We start from the raw sequence: 17,120 nt of genomic DNA on the forward strand, positions 1-17,120 counted from the left end.
TGTTTTCTTGTACTGTATAATGCATCATACATTTTTTCTTCTGCCAACCTCTTGCCGTGGTAACAGAAGAAGAGTGCAAAGTCAGAAGGAAAAGTAAGTCACTGACTGATGTCAGAGTTGTGCTGTCATCTGCACTGCTTTAACTGTTAGGAATTTTGATTGAAAGGAAATTATTGGTATACCTGTTTATACAAAGGGTTTGCATATGAGTGTAAGAGACAAATGCTTCTCATCAGTTACAGAGGTAAGACTGGATGCATGGAAGGGCTGCATGTAACAAAGATTCACATGACTTAAAGGAACTGAGACACTGCTTGTCCTGTTTTCAGGAAGAGGGCAAGTAAAATATTTTTCTACTTCACAGTAGTCACACACAAGTTGTATTTCTTTCTTTTTTTTTTATTTGAGGAGCCTGAAGAGCGGCAATCCATCACACCAAACTCAGCGCTTATTCTGTACCGAGAGATGATCATCCTTTGTGGAGAGATTCTGAATCATGTGCTGTCATAATATCCTTCCTCCAATATGATATCTTTAAGATGTTAACAAATTTGTGAAGCAAAATGAACTTGGGTTGCTTGTTACTTTTTGGTACATGGTCTAATTGTAATCCGAGTAAGATATCCAGTGTAATTATCAAGACTGATTGAAGACATTTACTGTATACACTGCATAATTTATAATTGACCTCACTTAACACTGCCAACCATTAGGTATCATGTTTCTCATATAAATGTTTAACTATTTATCAAATATCTTTCCATGATTTACAAATTGAGCACATCAGAATATTATCCCTATGTGTTCTTCCTCAGTAAAAGCACGTCTTCACAAAGAAGTTTTACATGGTGATTATTATTTTACACAAATACCTCATATGCCACCCTCATACAACTCTTATGATAATGCCTTCAACATCGTTGCTGCTGCTGCTGTTGCTAATGAAAAATATTGACATATTTATCTTGCCTGGCGGGCAGTAATTTAATGATTTACGCCTCATTATGACAAGCATGGGGTGCATAGTTGAGTGGACACAGTAGTTCCCTCCTGTCTTAGGGCTCATTGGTTTGATCTCTGGGTATTCCCGGTCTACCCAGCTGTAATTAGGTATGGGTTCTTGACTCTTCAGTTGGGGAATTGATGGTAGTTGAGTGCAGTGCTGAGCACACTGCCTCCCTGTGTGACCAAAGATTTACTATACAGTAGTATGTGCTGTATCCATGCTAACCTTAATGGACAATTAGGCCTATGGATTTTTTTTAATGAATTAATTGAAGTTTGTTGCAAACCTTCACCTTTTCTTGTATAATAGTTTTTGCATGCATTCTTGACCAAGAAGCCCCAAAATTCCTACATGAAACATTGGTTTAATAAAACCCAGTTTTATCATGACGACCATGAGTGTCACTTTACAAACCATGCAGGTTATCATTCATTCCTTATGAATTTCGGACTGGCATGAGTTGATTTCCTGTCCTTCAGTAACTTGTGTTCATCCATACTCTCGCACAACTCATAAAGGATGTACACTATCACTCTGCATAGCTGGAGGGTGGTGTCAGTGTTTCGTGTATTGACTTCTCTGTAGATAGTGACCCAAATATTACATATTTTACAATCTCAAAATGCAACTTGGCCCCCCCCTCCCTCAATGAATTTATGGTCCATGAATATAGCCATTAGCAGTTTCATTGCCGCCATTGGGACACATTACAGCTACCATGATTTAACAAGAGCTTGATATACCATCTCATAATTGCAAGGTTAAAATGGAAAGGAAATATATTTTGTTTCCTAATTGTTATGCATAAGAAGTCATTTTATGCACTACTACACTGCCAGGTTCTTTCTGATTTGAGGGAATTGTTCTGCCTTGCAGAAATTGTGTAATAAATATTACAGGAGGCATAAACCATTACAGTGTATACTGTATGTAGATAAAATGCAATCTAGTTGCCATTCCTGACTGACTGACCTGTGCCCTTGGCCTCACTCCTGATCCACAAGTACAGTATCTGGGATTCTCAGTATAATGCTATTTAAAACCAATTATTGGCTACCTTTTACGTTAAATGTGATTGATAAGGAATACATCATCACAACTTCATCCATAATTACTATACTTTTATTTACTTGAAGGTCACTGTTTTTGCATAAAGATTTAAGAATATCTTTACATTTTTCATGTTCTTTAAATAGTAATTATGTGTTAACCTGATGAGGAAGATTGATAAAGGGATAAATACCTTATATTAAGTGTGATAATTCATATCTAGCTTTGATTTTACTGGCCCCACAGCCATGATTTTATCAGGATGGTTTGGGGTAAAGAGTAAAGTAGTCATTAAATGTTTGAATGGCTGTCTCCTACTCACTCTCCACGACTTACACATGGTCTGGGTACTTCATGTACCTGTACTTCACTTATATACTGAAAAACTCGTGCAGTCCAGTTACTAATTGTAACATGGGAACAACCTAACACAGTATATCCATGTATGTCAAGTGTTTCCTTGGAGTGTATAGTCCTTCAAACCTCACTTGGCTATAGGTTTTGAGTTTAATGAAAATGTGTTAAAGCCAATGACAGTATATTTGTATAAATGAATAAGATGTTTACAAATCCACCTTCATTAATTATTATATTGTAGCTTTTGTAGAATATTTAATCAACACATGATCACTAGAATTTTTTTCAAAATTCAATGCAAAACTATCTTTTTTTCACACCACAACCCTCAGCTACTGACTGCTCTCTTACCAGTTAGGAGCAATCACAAAACTACATTTAAATATTTTTCTTAGCTCTTCAGGAAACCATTAAACTGTCTCAGTGCTAGTTTGATGAAGTGGGTCAACAACTTACTGTTTCGAGATTAGAAAACTTATATGAAGGTGATGATGTAATTTGGGGAATGCATCTTTACTCAGATTTATGGTACCTGTGCTTAATTCAGTGCAGAAATTTGTGACTAGGGAAATGCATAAGTTCCAGTGCACAGAAGAGTACAAAGGTAATCTGTCACATGATTAAACTGATATGTCAGCACCAAAGAGAAGCATGTGTAAATTAGACTTGAGAGCATTGTACTTAATGGAGGTGTACTCTTTCAGCAAACACTGCATCATCTTTGTAGATTTCACAAGCTAGAGCTTTGCTATATCTATATATTTTTTTTTTAGATTACAGTAATATTCTCATGCCCCAAAGTTAAAGGAGAAGCTCATTAAAAAAAGGCTTCTGTAGAAATAGTCTCATAAGTGAATCTTCTCCTTTCAACTTGATTCAAGGTATTTATCGTCTATCATAGTAGTTTGAGGAAAGCACTTGCATCAGCAGTTAAGTAATTAAAATTTAACCATAGTATACTGTATGAGTATATTTTCCTCCACCTACTGGTTCATAGTCTGCTTGGCACCACTGCAACTGCTATCACACTACTACTTTGCACTGTTACAGATTGAGAAAAAAAAGCTGGACTTCAAGGACAAGGCTTCCAGTAAAGTAGGGTCACTAAATAATGTTCAGCATAAAGCTGGAGGAGGTGAGAAGAAAATATTTGATGACAAGGATTACCTGAGACAGGTGCAAGGTTCTCCATGTAAAACACCAACCAGTAAGGCTTCCTCTGAGGCGAATTTGTCACGAACTCAGGTATGACCCCACATACTTTCTCGGTAGCTGTATTCTCTCTCTTATATGTGTGTGTGTGTCATTACAGCCCATTTAGGATGAATCCATGTACAGCTCCAGTAATTACAACACAGCCTTGAAATGTAAACAATGATTTCACTGGTTTACATTAAACATTGATTTGACTGATACAGTATCTAGCAACTCCTGATGAGATTTTTCAGATTTTTTACTTTTACCAAAGACTGGCAGAAATATGACTACGTATATATGAATGCCTCCCCTTGGTATTGTCAGTCTTCCAAACTTCAAAATGCATAAAACTGCAAGCTCTTTATTCAACCAGATTATGTTTTTAAACAAGTTCTATTGTATCAAAATTCATAATAACTATACTTAAAGTTAAAGCAAAAAAGAGATTTTATTTCCAGATTTCAAGAGCATATTACTATAATTCAAAATTCAACTTTTTTAAAAGTTTTAAATGACATAAGAATGTTTGTCATCCTGACACTGTACTGTACTGTACATAAGATAAACAGTTATATGGATACAGTATAGTAAAAAATTTTTTATATAATATCTATTACTGTATCCATTTAATTGTACTCCTTTATACCTGGTTTGTATTAGTTTGTTACCCAGGGATTCTGGGATGTATATACAGTAGTACAGGTTGGACCTCGCTAATCCGGGAAGCTTGGGACCAGACCAGTTCCGAATTAGCGAAAATTATGAACCATCGAAGCCGAGGTTAAAAAAAGGCAAAATAATGCATAAAATGTACTATTACTGGTACCAATACAACTTACATCAGCATAAATCTAGCCCAGGCTTAGTGGACCTCTTTATGATAGTGTTAGTGCTATGGCACAAGTTTACTGTACACTGGACCCTCGCTTTATGCCATAATATCCTGACCACTGGGGTCAGTTATACAGACTTTTCCCTGTGAAAAAGCCATAATTTTGAGCAACATATTACTGTACTCACTTCATACTCAAATGTACTAAGCTAAAGGACTAAAAAATTTATCTCTTGTGCAAACTATAAGATGATTATACTCAATTTAATCACTATCTTGCAAGGATTCTAGCAATGTAAGTTATATTTTGCTAAGTTAAGTCAGTGTTTGCCAGCTCCAGGTAAGGACATTCGACTGAGTAGTGCCCTTTGAGATGTTTACAGTAGATCGTCGATATAACACGATATATGTTCCAAGAGAGGTCGCTTTAAACCGAATTTGCACTAAATCAAAGTGTTGTTTCAATGGAATAATTTAGTTTAGTACTTGAGAGAAACACAAAATACTAAAAAGACAGAGTCTACCCAGATGCACATCAGCCCATCTCCGAGAATAAACAAAACATTGTTTTTTGTAGTACATGTGTTATGTTAAAACAAACACTCATAAATTAACACATCTTAAATTAAGGGACGTGAAATAGTCTGTATACCAGCGATCAGCTGATAGGAAGATGAAGGGGGGTGAGGTGATATGTTTGACAGCTGATGCCAAGGTCTAGTGCCTATATATTTGTCTGTCCTTAAGAGTGACTTTACATTTTTCTCGTATAGAATGTCACTGAACTGACATGTTCTAATTAATTTTATTACAAAGGGCTAAAAAAATTTATCTCTTGTGCAAAATATATGACGTTTATATTAAAATTATTCGCAGTCTTGCAAGAATTCTAGCAATGCAAATTATATTCTGCTAACTTTAGTAAGCTTATAACCACCAAACCCTGGCTGGGAAGATGGGGGATGTAGAGAGGAAGGGGAGGTGACCGGGGAGAATATAATTTACATTGCTGGAATTCTTATAAGATAGTGATTAATTTGAATCATCATGCTATAGTTTGCACAAGACAAAACTTTTAGTAATCATTTAGTACATTATTTTGAGTACATGTACAGTACAGCTTTGCCCTTAGGACAGTGTAGCGTGCCCAGAGAAACATTAAGCTCAAATTTTAAAATATGATGGGCCTGATTGACTTGCACAAAATAGGAAAGATTCGATTTAAATTAAAACATTGTCCTTAATTGTGGGTGTCGCTTTAAATCAATAATCTTAAATTGAAGCGCTTTAAATCGACGTTCTACTGTATATACCTCAATTAGGTCTCCCCTTACCCGTCTGTAGTATAAGCGAGGCAATTTCAGGTGCTCTAATCTTTCAGGGTAACTGAGGTGCCAAAGTGCAGGCACCAGTCTGGTGGCCCTCCTTTGGACATTTTCAATCAACTGACAGTCCTTAGCATATCTCGGGGACCAGACAGGGTGACAACATTTCAGACGGAGACGGACTGTCTAGATATCTGAACGACCTTCTTATCAGACCTAATAATTTAGTTGCCTGATTCACCTTCTTCTCGCAATGGCCTGAGAACTTCAACTTGTTGTTAACATACACACCTAGGTCCTTTTCACATTCGGTCTAAATTAATGCAGTAATTTCGTACCGTTGGGACATATGATATGCCTCCTTACCGTTGGTATGTCCCAGGTGCAGCCTCTTACACTTCGTGACATTGAATCTTAGCAGCCATTCCTTCGACCATTCTTGAAGCTCACAGAGATCTTTCTGCAGCTCTTCACAGTCTGCTTGGTTCTTAATATCCCGAAATAACTTCATGTCATCCGCAAACATTTGTATAGAGGAGTGTACCGGTATAGCTTCTGGCATATCATTTATGAAGCAAACAAACAACAGCGAGCCCAATACACTGCCCTGTGGTACCCCACTTGTGACAGGTACACATGATGATTCCATGCCATTTATCACTACACACCGCTTGCGGTCATGAAGAAAGTCTCCGATCCACGATAGGACATTTCCCCGAATCTCGTACCCATCCAGTTTCATTTTCAGCCTTTCATGGGGTACACTGTCGAAATCCTTGGCAAAATCTAGGTATATACTGTCGATATTACCACCCTGTTCCAGAATATGGGTCCAAATATCCAGTACCTTGAGTAATTGTGTTAAGCAAGAGCATCCTGGCATAAAACCGTGTTGGCAATCCTTTACAAGGTTGTTTCGTAGTAGATGTTCCATCATGGCATCTCTTATAATGCTCTCTAGTACGTTACACGCTATGCTGGTCAGGCTCTCCGGTCTGTAATTATTCATGGAGTGACAGTCTCCTTTTGTTCATCCAGGCATTTACAGAACAAGAACTTCAGGGGCTCGGCAAGCTCATTGCACAACTCTCTTAGCACTCTGGGATGCACCATGTCAGGGCCAGGACTCTTATGAACCTTTAGCTTTGACAGTTTATTTCTTATAACCTCTTCTCTGAACACAATGTGGGTCAGTGCTGTTGAACTGTCTGTCCTTAAATGCAGGAAGATTAATCGCATCCTCTCTCGTGAACACCAAGGAAAGGAAATTGTTCATTGCCTCAGCTTTGTCCTGGTCAGAATCTCTGTAACTACCATCTTCAAGCCTCAGGTTGGATAATCCTCCTCACATTTTTAATTTTGACTTTGCATCGCCTTTGGGTTTGACTTGACCTCACTTGCAACCAGCCTCTGGAACTCATTTTCAGCCCTTCTACACTCTGCCTTTGCTTGGTTTCTGGCTCTTGCATACATCTTCCTGGCCTGCTCATCGTTTGACCTAACCCAAGCCTTGAATTTCTGAGTTTTCTTCTTAACTTTGTCGACCGCCACATGCTTCGTGTGTAGGGGTCTCCTTGTATTCCTAGAGGCACTAGGTTCGATTTTGGGGTACAGTATATATTTTTTGGATCAAATGGTTCACTTTACTAGTTATGATATTCAGTGTAGTGTCTGTGTTCTATACCTTAGCGAGTCAGGCCAATGGATACCCCTCGTCTCTTCCCTCATCCCGTCGTAATTTCCCTTGTAATATTTGCACTTTGGCCTGGTTTTGTCATGAACTAAATAACAGTTAAATCTGAAGGACACCAATACATGGTGGCTGGTGCCAACTGGGACTAGATGTTCCAGTTTGGCCATCATAACCTCCTCATTTGTTATGAGGTCCATTGGCTTGGGTGTTTGCTCCCCTCTGTCATGTGTCGGGTCTTTAACATGTTGGAAAAGAAAATTATCTCTCAGAGTTTCTACAAAAAGAGTAGCGGGGTTATTGACGTCATTTGGTGTGAACTCACTTCTCCAGTCGATGTGACCAAAGTTCAAGTCCCCCATGATAAGGAGGTGGCTAGGGTTGAGCATTGCTGCATTGTCTATTAAGGCTCTTAAGTTCCTTTGGTGTTGTAAGCTACAGTTTGGGGATCTGTAGATACACCCGACAATAAGTAAGTCCCCTCCCTTTAATTTAATTTTACACCACTTGGATTCTTCAAAAACATCCTCTCCCTGTACCCTCACCAGACTGGCTCTAAGGTCTTGCCTAGCATAGATAACCACACCCCTCTTGCAAGTTTCTTGAGAAAGTTTCGTAAATAAATCATATCCGTCATTACTGAACTCACATTCCTCTGGGTCGATTCTCCAGTTCTTGTACAACAGTTCTACAACTCCTACTAAGTCGGGTTGATGTACCTTCAGTAGTGTTTCAAACGCTTCTTTCTTATCAAGGAACATGTCAGTATTAGTGTACATGACATTCAAGCCAGAATTTGTTTTCGGTAATGTCTTTGCTCCTGGTAGTGACTCCGGCCCCCCTCCATTCTCAGCAGCTGCAGCATTTGCTAAATACACTGTTGACTTTTTTGAAGTTTTGGAACATATCCTAATTTTCCCCATAAGATTAAGTATTCACTATATACGTCCCAAACTATTGAAGCTGCCGGACTATCGGGTCCTGGATTGGATTTAGCGGGTTCCAACCTGTACTGTATTGCCAAGTTGACCCACTGAAATTTGCAGTGCTGAGGCACTGTATTTTACAGTTTGGGTTTAAAAGTACCTTTTCTGTATATTGATCACGTGTCAAATTATCTTATATCAAGGATTTACAATATTTTGTGATATAAATAATGGCACTGCAAATTTATACATGTGGTGGGTATTATGCTTGTCCCCAGCACAGCAGAAAAAAAACATTCAGATTCTATATAGCTTAATTCTCTGGTTGCCTTATTCAACATTTGTTGAATTACCAGTGCACTATTATTCCACCATTACTCCACCTGAGGACTTAAAATGATTGTTATAGTCCACCAAGTCACCTGTAAATTAAGAGACAGTTCATTACTGTACTGTTGTATTGCTTGTACTGCAAACAGCAAGTAGGATCTAGTCAATAATTACATCAGAAAAAGGTATGTACAGTATGTAGTAAAATTTACCTTTAATGTTGTGTATTTGCACCATTTAATTATTATCTTAAAATATTGGAACTAAATCCAGTTACTTTAGGCCACTTTTAATAGGATTATATATAAAATTTATGATATTGCATTCTTATTTAAATATCAATATACTGTAATGGAGAAATAATGTGAACAGCAATACTACCTAATGCTTTTTTTACCAAGGTAACTCTCATTTATAAATTTTGTGAGTACTGGTACTTTAAAAAAAGCATTTTTAATAAAGATTCGTTAAATACTGTACAGAAATTAGATGGAGGAAATTTTTTTGTTTAAGGTACTGTACAGGTAAATGTACTGTATTACCATATGAAATAATTTAAAAATGTTAAGATTGACAAAGTTTTTAGGCTTCAGAAATGATTGAATAATTATATAATTTCTGAAATGTTAACTTTCAGAGCCCCAGCCCAGGACTAATGTCACCAGCAACACAGGTAACAATACGTAAAAGAATTCCTGAAACAACTCTCTGTCCTGCCTGCAAATCAAACACCTTCCGCCTGTCTTCGCACGCTTTTCTTCTCTGATAGCACTGCAAGTTAGAGTAGCAACTACGCTTCCTTTTCGTTTTGGTATATGAAATAGTTTATATTTCCTGGGATGTGTTTTTGGAATGGACGAATTGACGGTCTGAATTTTTTCGTAAGATGGCAGGTTAATGGGTAAAGAAAACGCTTAAATTTACCTTGGTAATGATATTTTTAAATAAATTGGGCCAAAAAGTGTCAAAAATAAGGGTTAAAGTTGCTAAAACGTCATGTGACTGCAAAAACTCTGTGATTGGTTGTGATGTCATTGGTTGGGGCGACCTTCCCCGCGGGAGGCAACCAGCTGTATTTGTCCAGCCTTCTCAGCTGATCGGCTCTGTAAATAAATATTATTAGATAATTAATTGTGCTTTTGTTGTGCATCACAGTAATACTATTTTAAATATATAAATATTACTAATCACATAAACTAATTCAATGGATATTAGCTGCCCATACAACAAATTCATCGTATAAACATTCCAAACAATATTGGTATTATTTTGGTTTGGGTCATCTGGGGAACCTTAAGCTTCTAACTATGGGATTAATTATTTTAAACAATAAGACACATTATCTCTACAAGATTTATATCGCGAAACGTTTCTCGATCGCAAAAGAAAATACAGATCATAGGTTAGGTTAGGTTAGGTTAGGGTATGATACAGATCAAAAGGTTAGGTTAGGGTATGATAAGTTATAAGGTTAGCTTAACATACATCGGTAATGTGGGGAAGTAACTCAAAACTAATGATTTCCAATAGAAATGAAGGTCAAAATCGTTCATAACCCATCGCAAACCACCAGAAAAAACATGGTCTGCATGTCTGAGTACAGGAATGACCAAAACTTAAAATTTACCCAATATAGCCTATCTCGAATCTAAACATCAAAGTACTTGTGGTACTTAAATTAAAATTTTACCCATTAAATAATATAAATGATGATATATCCCAGTGGTTCATTAGTAAATCATCAAAACAATAACAGCACGATGTTGTTGTGTTTAGCTAGTATCAGGCATTACCGAAACAAAGTCCAGACAATGTCATCACTTCTCAATTTGCTCGTATCTCCATCTAGTACTGATATACTCTGTAAATGCACTGAAAAAAAAAAGTCTACCAGGTACGAGTACTTGACAACTGAGCTGCAGGTGTGAACATTGGATTATTTTATGTCCAAAAGAGCATAAAAATGGAGGAAACTGCATCTGGCCTATTGGCCCATACTGAGCACTGGCAGTCCCATTTACACCCAACCCCTATCGCTCATATACCCATCCAACTTAAGTTTGAAGCTGTTCTTCACAGCACATTTCTTCACTTAAGAAATGTCTATGACTTAGACCATAGAAGAACACCCTTAAAACTTACCTGAACGTGGCATTTGGGGTCTGAAGAGGCCATCCTTTCTACTACGTACAACTGCAGCTGTGAGTTTGAAACTAGTGACGTCATAGCAAATGGCGGCCCTGTTTCTAGAGAAATAAACTTATCTCGACTATCATTGTAGGACTTTGAACTTTTCTTACAAATTATACATACCGTATTACTCTACGAACGTGGCAGAGTGTATTTCTTGTGTTTACCCAGAACCGTCAACTCGTCTATTATTACTTTCAGTTAACTTAAACACTGGGAATCTGCTATGGTTCAGTGTACAACTTTTGTTTACTCTACTGGCTCTTGCATTTACTGTACTTGTAGTTCTTTTTAGATTTTAATGACACTTTTATTGCATCATTTCAGTTTTCTGTAAGTAGCTTGTATTATTTACTGCTATACTGTATTTGTAATCAGTGTTAAATGTTAAATTTTATTTTATTGGTACTGTAGAAAAATACAGTACAGCGCTTGAAATATTAAATCACACACACACACACACACATAGTATTGTAGTATAATCGAAATCCCGGACTAATTGGGACAGACCTCAGTCCAGATAAAAAAAAATTCAGAAAAAAGCAAAATTCAAGAAAATCTGACACAAGTCTGTTGACAACTTCACTAATATGACTGTTTCACACCATGGAGTGTTATATAGAAGTTATGGTAACCACAGAATTCGTAGAGGAGTCATTTCAGTGGGCTTGTATGCTTTATACATAAGAAAAAACTGGGAGACGAGAGTGTATTTGGGAGCTGCAGGTGGATGGCTCCCTCCCCCAGGACCTTTTTATAACACATCTTTATGTAGTTTCACCATAATTAACATTATTTAGGTTCAGTTAGTGCCGGGTTGGTATAACATTATTAAAAAAAATGACCTGAAAAATGATGTGGGGGCATATATGTTGTATTCCTTACAGTATTTGAAAGTGCAAAGTTGAAGAACCATAATGCAACGTTGTTCAACATTTTGTAAGATGGTAAAGTACACACTTCATTAACTGTACTGTTGGGTGCAACTTCATTATACTACTTTACTTTGTCCTAACCACAAATTTACAGTAACCAGTTTTGAAGTTTATTCTAAATATGAAAAATTAAGTAGGTTGGCTATACCTCTCTGAATGGGACACTTGTGGGGTTGGATCAGATGGTAAAGAACCCTCAAAAGATGCAAGAATAATAGGGAAGTGTTGTACAAAATATTGAGCAACAAGGGTGAGGCAAAAAGTAGAAACACGCCATACACATGCACACCTACATCAACGTTCATATACAGTACACAGAGTGAGATAGAAGAAATAAACTCGTGTACGGTACTGTATTCTCATCAAAATGAAAATTATAAGAATATCATGTAATCACTACAGTATATATGGTACATCAAGATGTGGGATTTAAACCATTTAAAGGAACAGGTCTTTGTTACAACACAGGAAGTACATTTTATCTTCAACACAATGGAATCCACACAGACTGATGTAACATATGCAATAAAGATAATATCTTTCAACATGTATGTTGATAAAACTAATCTATAATTTATATTTATTGAATTCATATTATTAAACAATAATATTAATCTTTGTTTTTCATAGGAGGATGAGGAGGTTGAACAAGCAGGGGCCAGTCAAGATGTGACTCCTGCACACTGAGCTTCCCATCAAGGAATGGTTGTGAACCATGGTGACCTAAGGCCCCTCCTTTAAGTCAGGGTTCACAAACTGATTTGATAGTGAGAGGAAACTGCAGCAGTCAGTACAGGGAAATTATTAAAAGTGATATGTGCTTTGTGGAGATGATGCTTCATCTTCAATATGCGGACTTAGTTAACTATGCTGTTACTGCAATTGATGACAGTGGAGTTTCTCTGTGGTGTATAGAATCCACAGCAGAAGACATTGTTTGATGACAATGAAACACCAGAAATTTTTTCTCCTTAAATGCTGATTGGAAACTTAATGATATTAGAAAAAGCTTGAGAGGATATTTCTGTCCACTACAGTCTGTTTATATGCATTCCATGTCAGTCCAGATATAGATATGTTAATTCACCTACGGGATGCATGTGAACAAGTGAAACTGCAACTGCTTTTGATACATGGTAAACCTGACAAATATTTTATGTACAGAGAGGTTAATGAACATCTTTGCTTTTCCTTCTAGAAGTTTATATACAGTTATTTACTTTTCATGTGAACAATTATAACCCAGCTTCAATACTCAGTGTTCATGGTACTATTTCTGTAGCTGTATGCACATTTCCCAGAGAACCTAGCTTAGTCCAGTGGTAAAATTGTGCCTGTCTTTTGTTTTCCCAAGGAGAGTAATAATTAATCACTGTCTTAAAGAGCAATAACCCTAAAACCATCTAAAATGGAAGTATCCATGTTGATGAAGCAGTGTACAATGTTCTGTAGGTTTATAACCAGCTTGTAAAGGCCAAGATGTTTAAAACTACATACATTTTTGAAAGTGTTAATAACATGGCTATTCATTCATGGCATGCTTAACAAACTTGTGCTGTAGACAGCTAAACTGGTCTTGATGTACATTTATTAAATTAATTATTATTTATGAGTAAAATTACTTTTAACTGTTGAAGTGGACAAACTAAGCCAAGGTTCTTGTTCCAAGTTTTGTTATATTTCATGATAATATTGAGTCATATACATTTTAGGATACTTGTCAAAATAGTTTTAGGCTTCAACTATTCCTTGAATCTTCCATACACGAATCAAATGCTTGGTTGTGTTGATGTATACAACCAGATTTCATGAGAATGCTTCATTCCTGCACAACGCTCCACTTGTGTCCATATTCCCGAGGAAGGATGCCTCCAGTTACTCTTGTTTGGTGACAACGTTCACAAGAAGCTGTGTCTGGATGAATTCAACATCTGACCTATTAGTAATGAGTGATAGGAAAGATTGTGGTTTTTGGGGTTTATCATTTTATTTGAGGGAAAAAAAACTTGCATTGAACTCTGTTTCAGTTAACTGTTTAATATTTTTTTCCCAGATCATTAATTTTATTTTATTTTTGAAAACTAAAGGTCATTTGAATGACAGTTCCTCCAGTACTGAGTTCTTTTAGTACCAGTATGACTTCTCTTTCCATACTTAAGGTGCATTATGTGATTGTAAGCCTCTTGGACACATTTTGGCACTTAGCTTAAATATTTTACAACCACATATTTGATGAAAATTAAAAAGTTACAAGTTATCAAGGTATAGTATAGAGAAGTATGGTACTATGACTGTAGACACTGAGGTATCATTTTGAAGCTTTATGTGAGGCTCAACTTTAAGGTATTACCAGTGAATGTTACTTTATTTCAGACATGAAAAGGCAGTCTTAATAGCTTTCATGTGTGAATATTAGACCACCCAATATTTTATTTGACCTCATGTAATGTTTTAGGGTTCAAGCCTATGGAGCTGTTGTCACCTCCCTTCACTGTGTTTTGCATCAGACTTCAAGTATTCTGTGTCATTATAAAGAAATAAACAAAAAAGCATATGATTATTATTTTCACCTCATGATTTCTGTATAATTGTGGACTGAAAACTGTACCAGTAATATAATTGTAAACTGAATTTTGAGGAGAAGCAATTTTTCTACTTTTCAGGAAAGTAGATTATCGACTTTTCTGGGAAGTAAATTATCGACTTTTGAAATATTTTCATTGCGTAAATTATGGCGGCGGGGCATCGCAAAGAAAGTAGGCTCATCACTTCAGGAAAGGTTGGGGTTATGCAAAAGATATTTTCCTACCGGAAAGTAATTATAGGCTTTAGGGAAACAGAGACCCGCTCTGGGAAATATTACCTAATTTTGCAGTAGATTATCTCATAGAAAACAGGAAATTTGTATCATAGAAATGCGAAATATCTACTTTCCAGGAAAGTTGAAAGTAATCTACTTTTCCCGAAAAATGGAGTTACTTTTCTACTTTTCAGGAATGTAGATATCGACTTTAATGGGAAGTAAATTATACGACTTTTGGGGAAATATTACCTAATTACAAAGTAGATTATCATAATTTTGAAGTAGATTATCATTGAAAACGGTGTATCATAGAAAATGGGAAATATCTACTCGGGAAAGTTGGTTGTCTACTTCCGAAAAGTAGATTTTCTACTTTTCGGGAAAGTAGATTGTCGACTTTCTGGGAAGTAAATTATCGACTTTTGAAATATTACCTAATTTTGAAGTAGATTATCATTGAGGAAATTTGTATCATAGAAATGGAAATATCTACTTTCCGGGAAAGTTGGTTGTTTACTTTCCGAAAAGTGATTTTTCTACTGGAAAGTAGATTATCAACTTTCTGGGAAGTAAATTATCGACGGGAAATATTACCTAATTTTGCGAAGTAGATTATCATAGAAAACGGGAAATGTATCATAGAAAATGGAAATATCTACTTTCCGGGAAAGTTGGTTATTATTGAAAGTTTTATCTACTCAAGAGAAAAGTAGATTATCTACTTTCGGGAAAGTTTTTGAGATTGGTTTTTGAGGAAGTAGATTATCGACTTTTGGGAAATACCTAATTTTTGAGAAGTAGATTATCATTGAAAACAGAGTTATCATAGAAAATGGGAAATATCTACTTTCCGGGAAAGTTGGTTATCTACTTATCATAGAAAACGAAATTTTATCATAGAAAATGGAATATCTACTCGGGTTATCTACTTTCCCGAAAAGTAGATTATCTACTAAATAGATTTTTCAGTTTTCAGGAAGTAAATTATCGACTTTTGGAAATATTACCTAATTTTTCGAAGTAGATTATCATAGAAAAGCAGTATCATAGAAAATGGAAATATCTACTTTCCGGAAAGTTGGTTATCTACTTTCAAAGTAGACTACTTTTCGGGAAAGTAGATATCGACTTTTTGAAATAAATTATCGACTTTTGGAAATATTACCTAATTTTCTGAAGTAGATTATCATAAACAGGAAATTTGTATCATAGAAAATGGAAATATCTACTTTCCGGGAAAGTTGGTTATCTACTTCGCGAAAAAAGTAGATTTTCTGCACTTTTCGGAAAGTAGATTATCGACTTTTTCTGGAAGTAAATTATCGACTTTTGGGGAAATATTACTAATTTTGCGAAAGTAGATTATCATGAAAACGGGAAATTTGTATCATAGAAAATGGGAAATATCTACTTTCGGAAAGTTGGTTATCTACTTTCCCGAAAAGTAGATACTTTCTACTTTTCGGGAAAAGTAGATTATCGACTTTCTGGGAAGTAAATTATCGACTTTGAAATGTTACCTAATTTTGCGAAGTAGATTATCATAGAAAACGGGAAATTTGTATCATAGAAAATGGTTTGGTTGGTTTTTTGAAAACAGAAATTTTATCATAGAAATGGGAAATATCTACTTTCCGTGTAAGTTGGTTATCTACTCTTCGAAAAGTAGATTATCTACTTTCGGGAAAGTAGTCGAGTTTTGAGTAAATAGATTATCGACTTTTTGGGAAATATTACCTAATTTCGTTTTCTATGATAATCTACTTCGCAAAGAATGAGTAATTTTTCAAAAGTCGATAATTTACTTCCCAGGAAAGTCCATAATCTACTTTCCCGAAAAGTAGATATTCATTTCTATGATACAAATTTCCCGTTTTCAATGTCTACTAAAAGTGTTTTTTGTGAATAATCTACTTTTCGGTAAGTGTAAACATGGAAATTTAATTTTCTAGTTTTATTAAATTTCCTTTTTCTGTGATTTACTTCGGAAAAGTAGTCAGAAGGGTAGTAAAATTCTTTCGGGAGAGTAGATAGCCTTTCGGAAGTGGTGTTTTCCATTTTTCATAGATGGTGTGTTAAATTCCTTGAGAATCGTTATTTACTTTTTCGAAAAGTAGATTTTCTACTTTCGGAAAGGTAGATAAAAAAGTGATATTTGCTTTTCTTGTTTGTTTTTGTTTTTGTTGGAAGTAGATAATCTTTCGGGAAAGTAGATATTAGCTTTTTGGAGTAGATATTTCCATTTTTTGTGTTAATTGTGTAATAAAGTTGGTAATATTTTCCCCAAATTCGATGATTTACTTCCAGGAAAGTCGATAATCTACTTTCGAAAAAGTAGAAAAATAATCTTTCGAGGAAAGTAAATTGAATATTTCCCATTTTCTGTGATACAAATTTCCCGTTTTCTATGATAATCTGCTTCGCAAAATTAGGTAATATTTTAAAATTCGATACTTCCAGAAATGAGCTAATCTACTTT

General features: G+C 35.8%; 1 protein-coding gene across 1 annotated transcript in view; it reads left to right on the forward strand.

The window, feature by feature from the left end:
* The window catches only part of LOC121860877 (titin homolog), a 53,083-nt gene extending 38,691 nt beyond the window's left edge, over positions 1-14,392 (forward strand). Inside the window, exons 11-14 of the mRNA XM_042358241.1 lie at positions 67-93; positions 3,464-3,658; positions 9,351-9,486; positions 12,469-14,392. Of these exons, the coding sequence (XP_042214175.1) occupies positions 67-93; positions 3,464-3,658; positions 9,351-9,479 (351 nt within the window). The 3' untranslated portion in view covers positions 9,480-9,486; positions 12,469-14,392. The remainder of the gene's footprint in view (positions 1-66; positions 94-3,463; positions 3,659-9,350; positions 9,487-12,468) is intronic.
* The last annotated feature ends 2,728 nt before the right edge of the window (positions 14,393-17,120 follow it).

This window comes from Homarus americanus, unplaced genomic scaffold, assembly GCF_018991925.1.
Source record: "Homarus americanus isolate GMGI-L3 unplaced genomic scaffold, GMGI_Hamer_2.0 scaffold52806, whole genome shotgun sequence".
In the NCBI taxonomy this organism is placed as follows: domain Eukaryota; kingdom Metazoa; phylum Arthropoda; class Malacostraca; order Decapoda; family Nephropidae; genus Homarus; species Homarus americanus.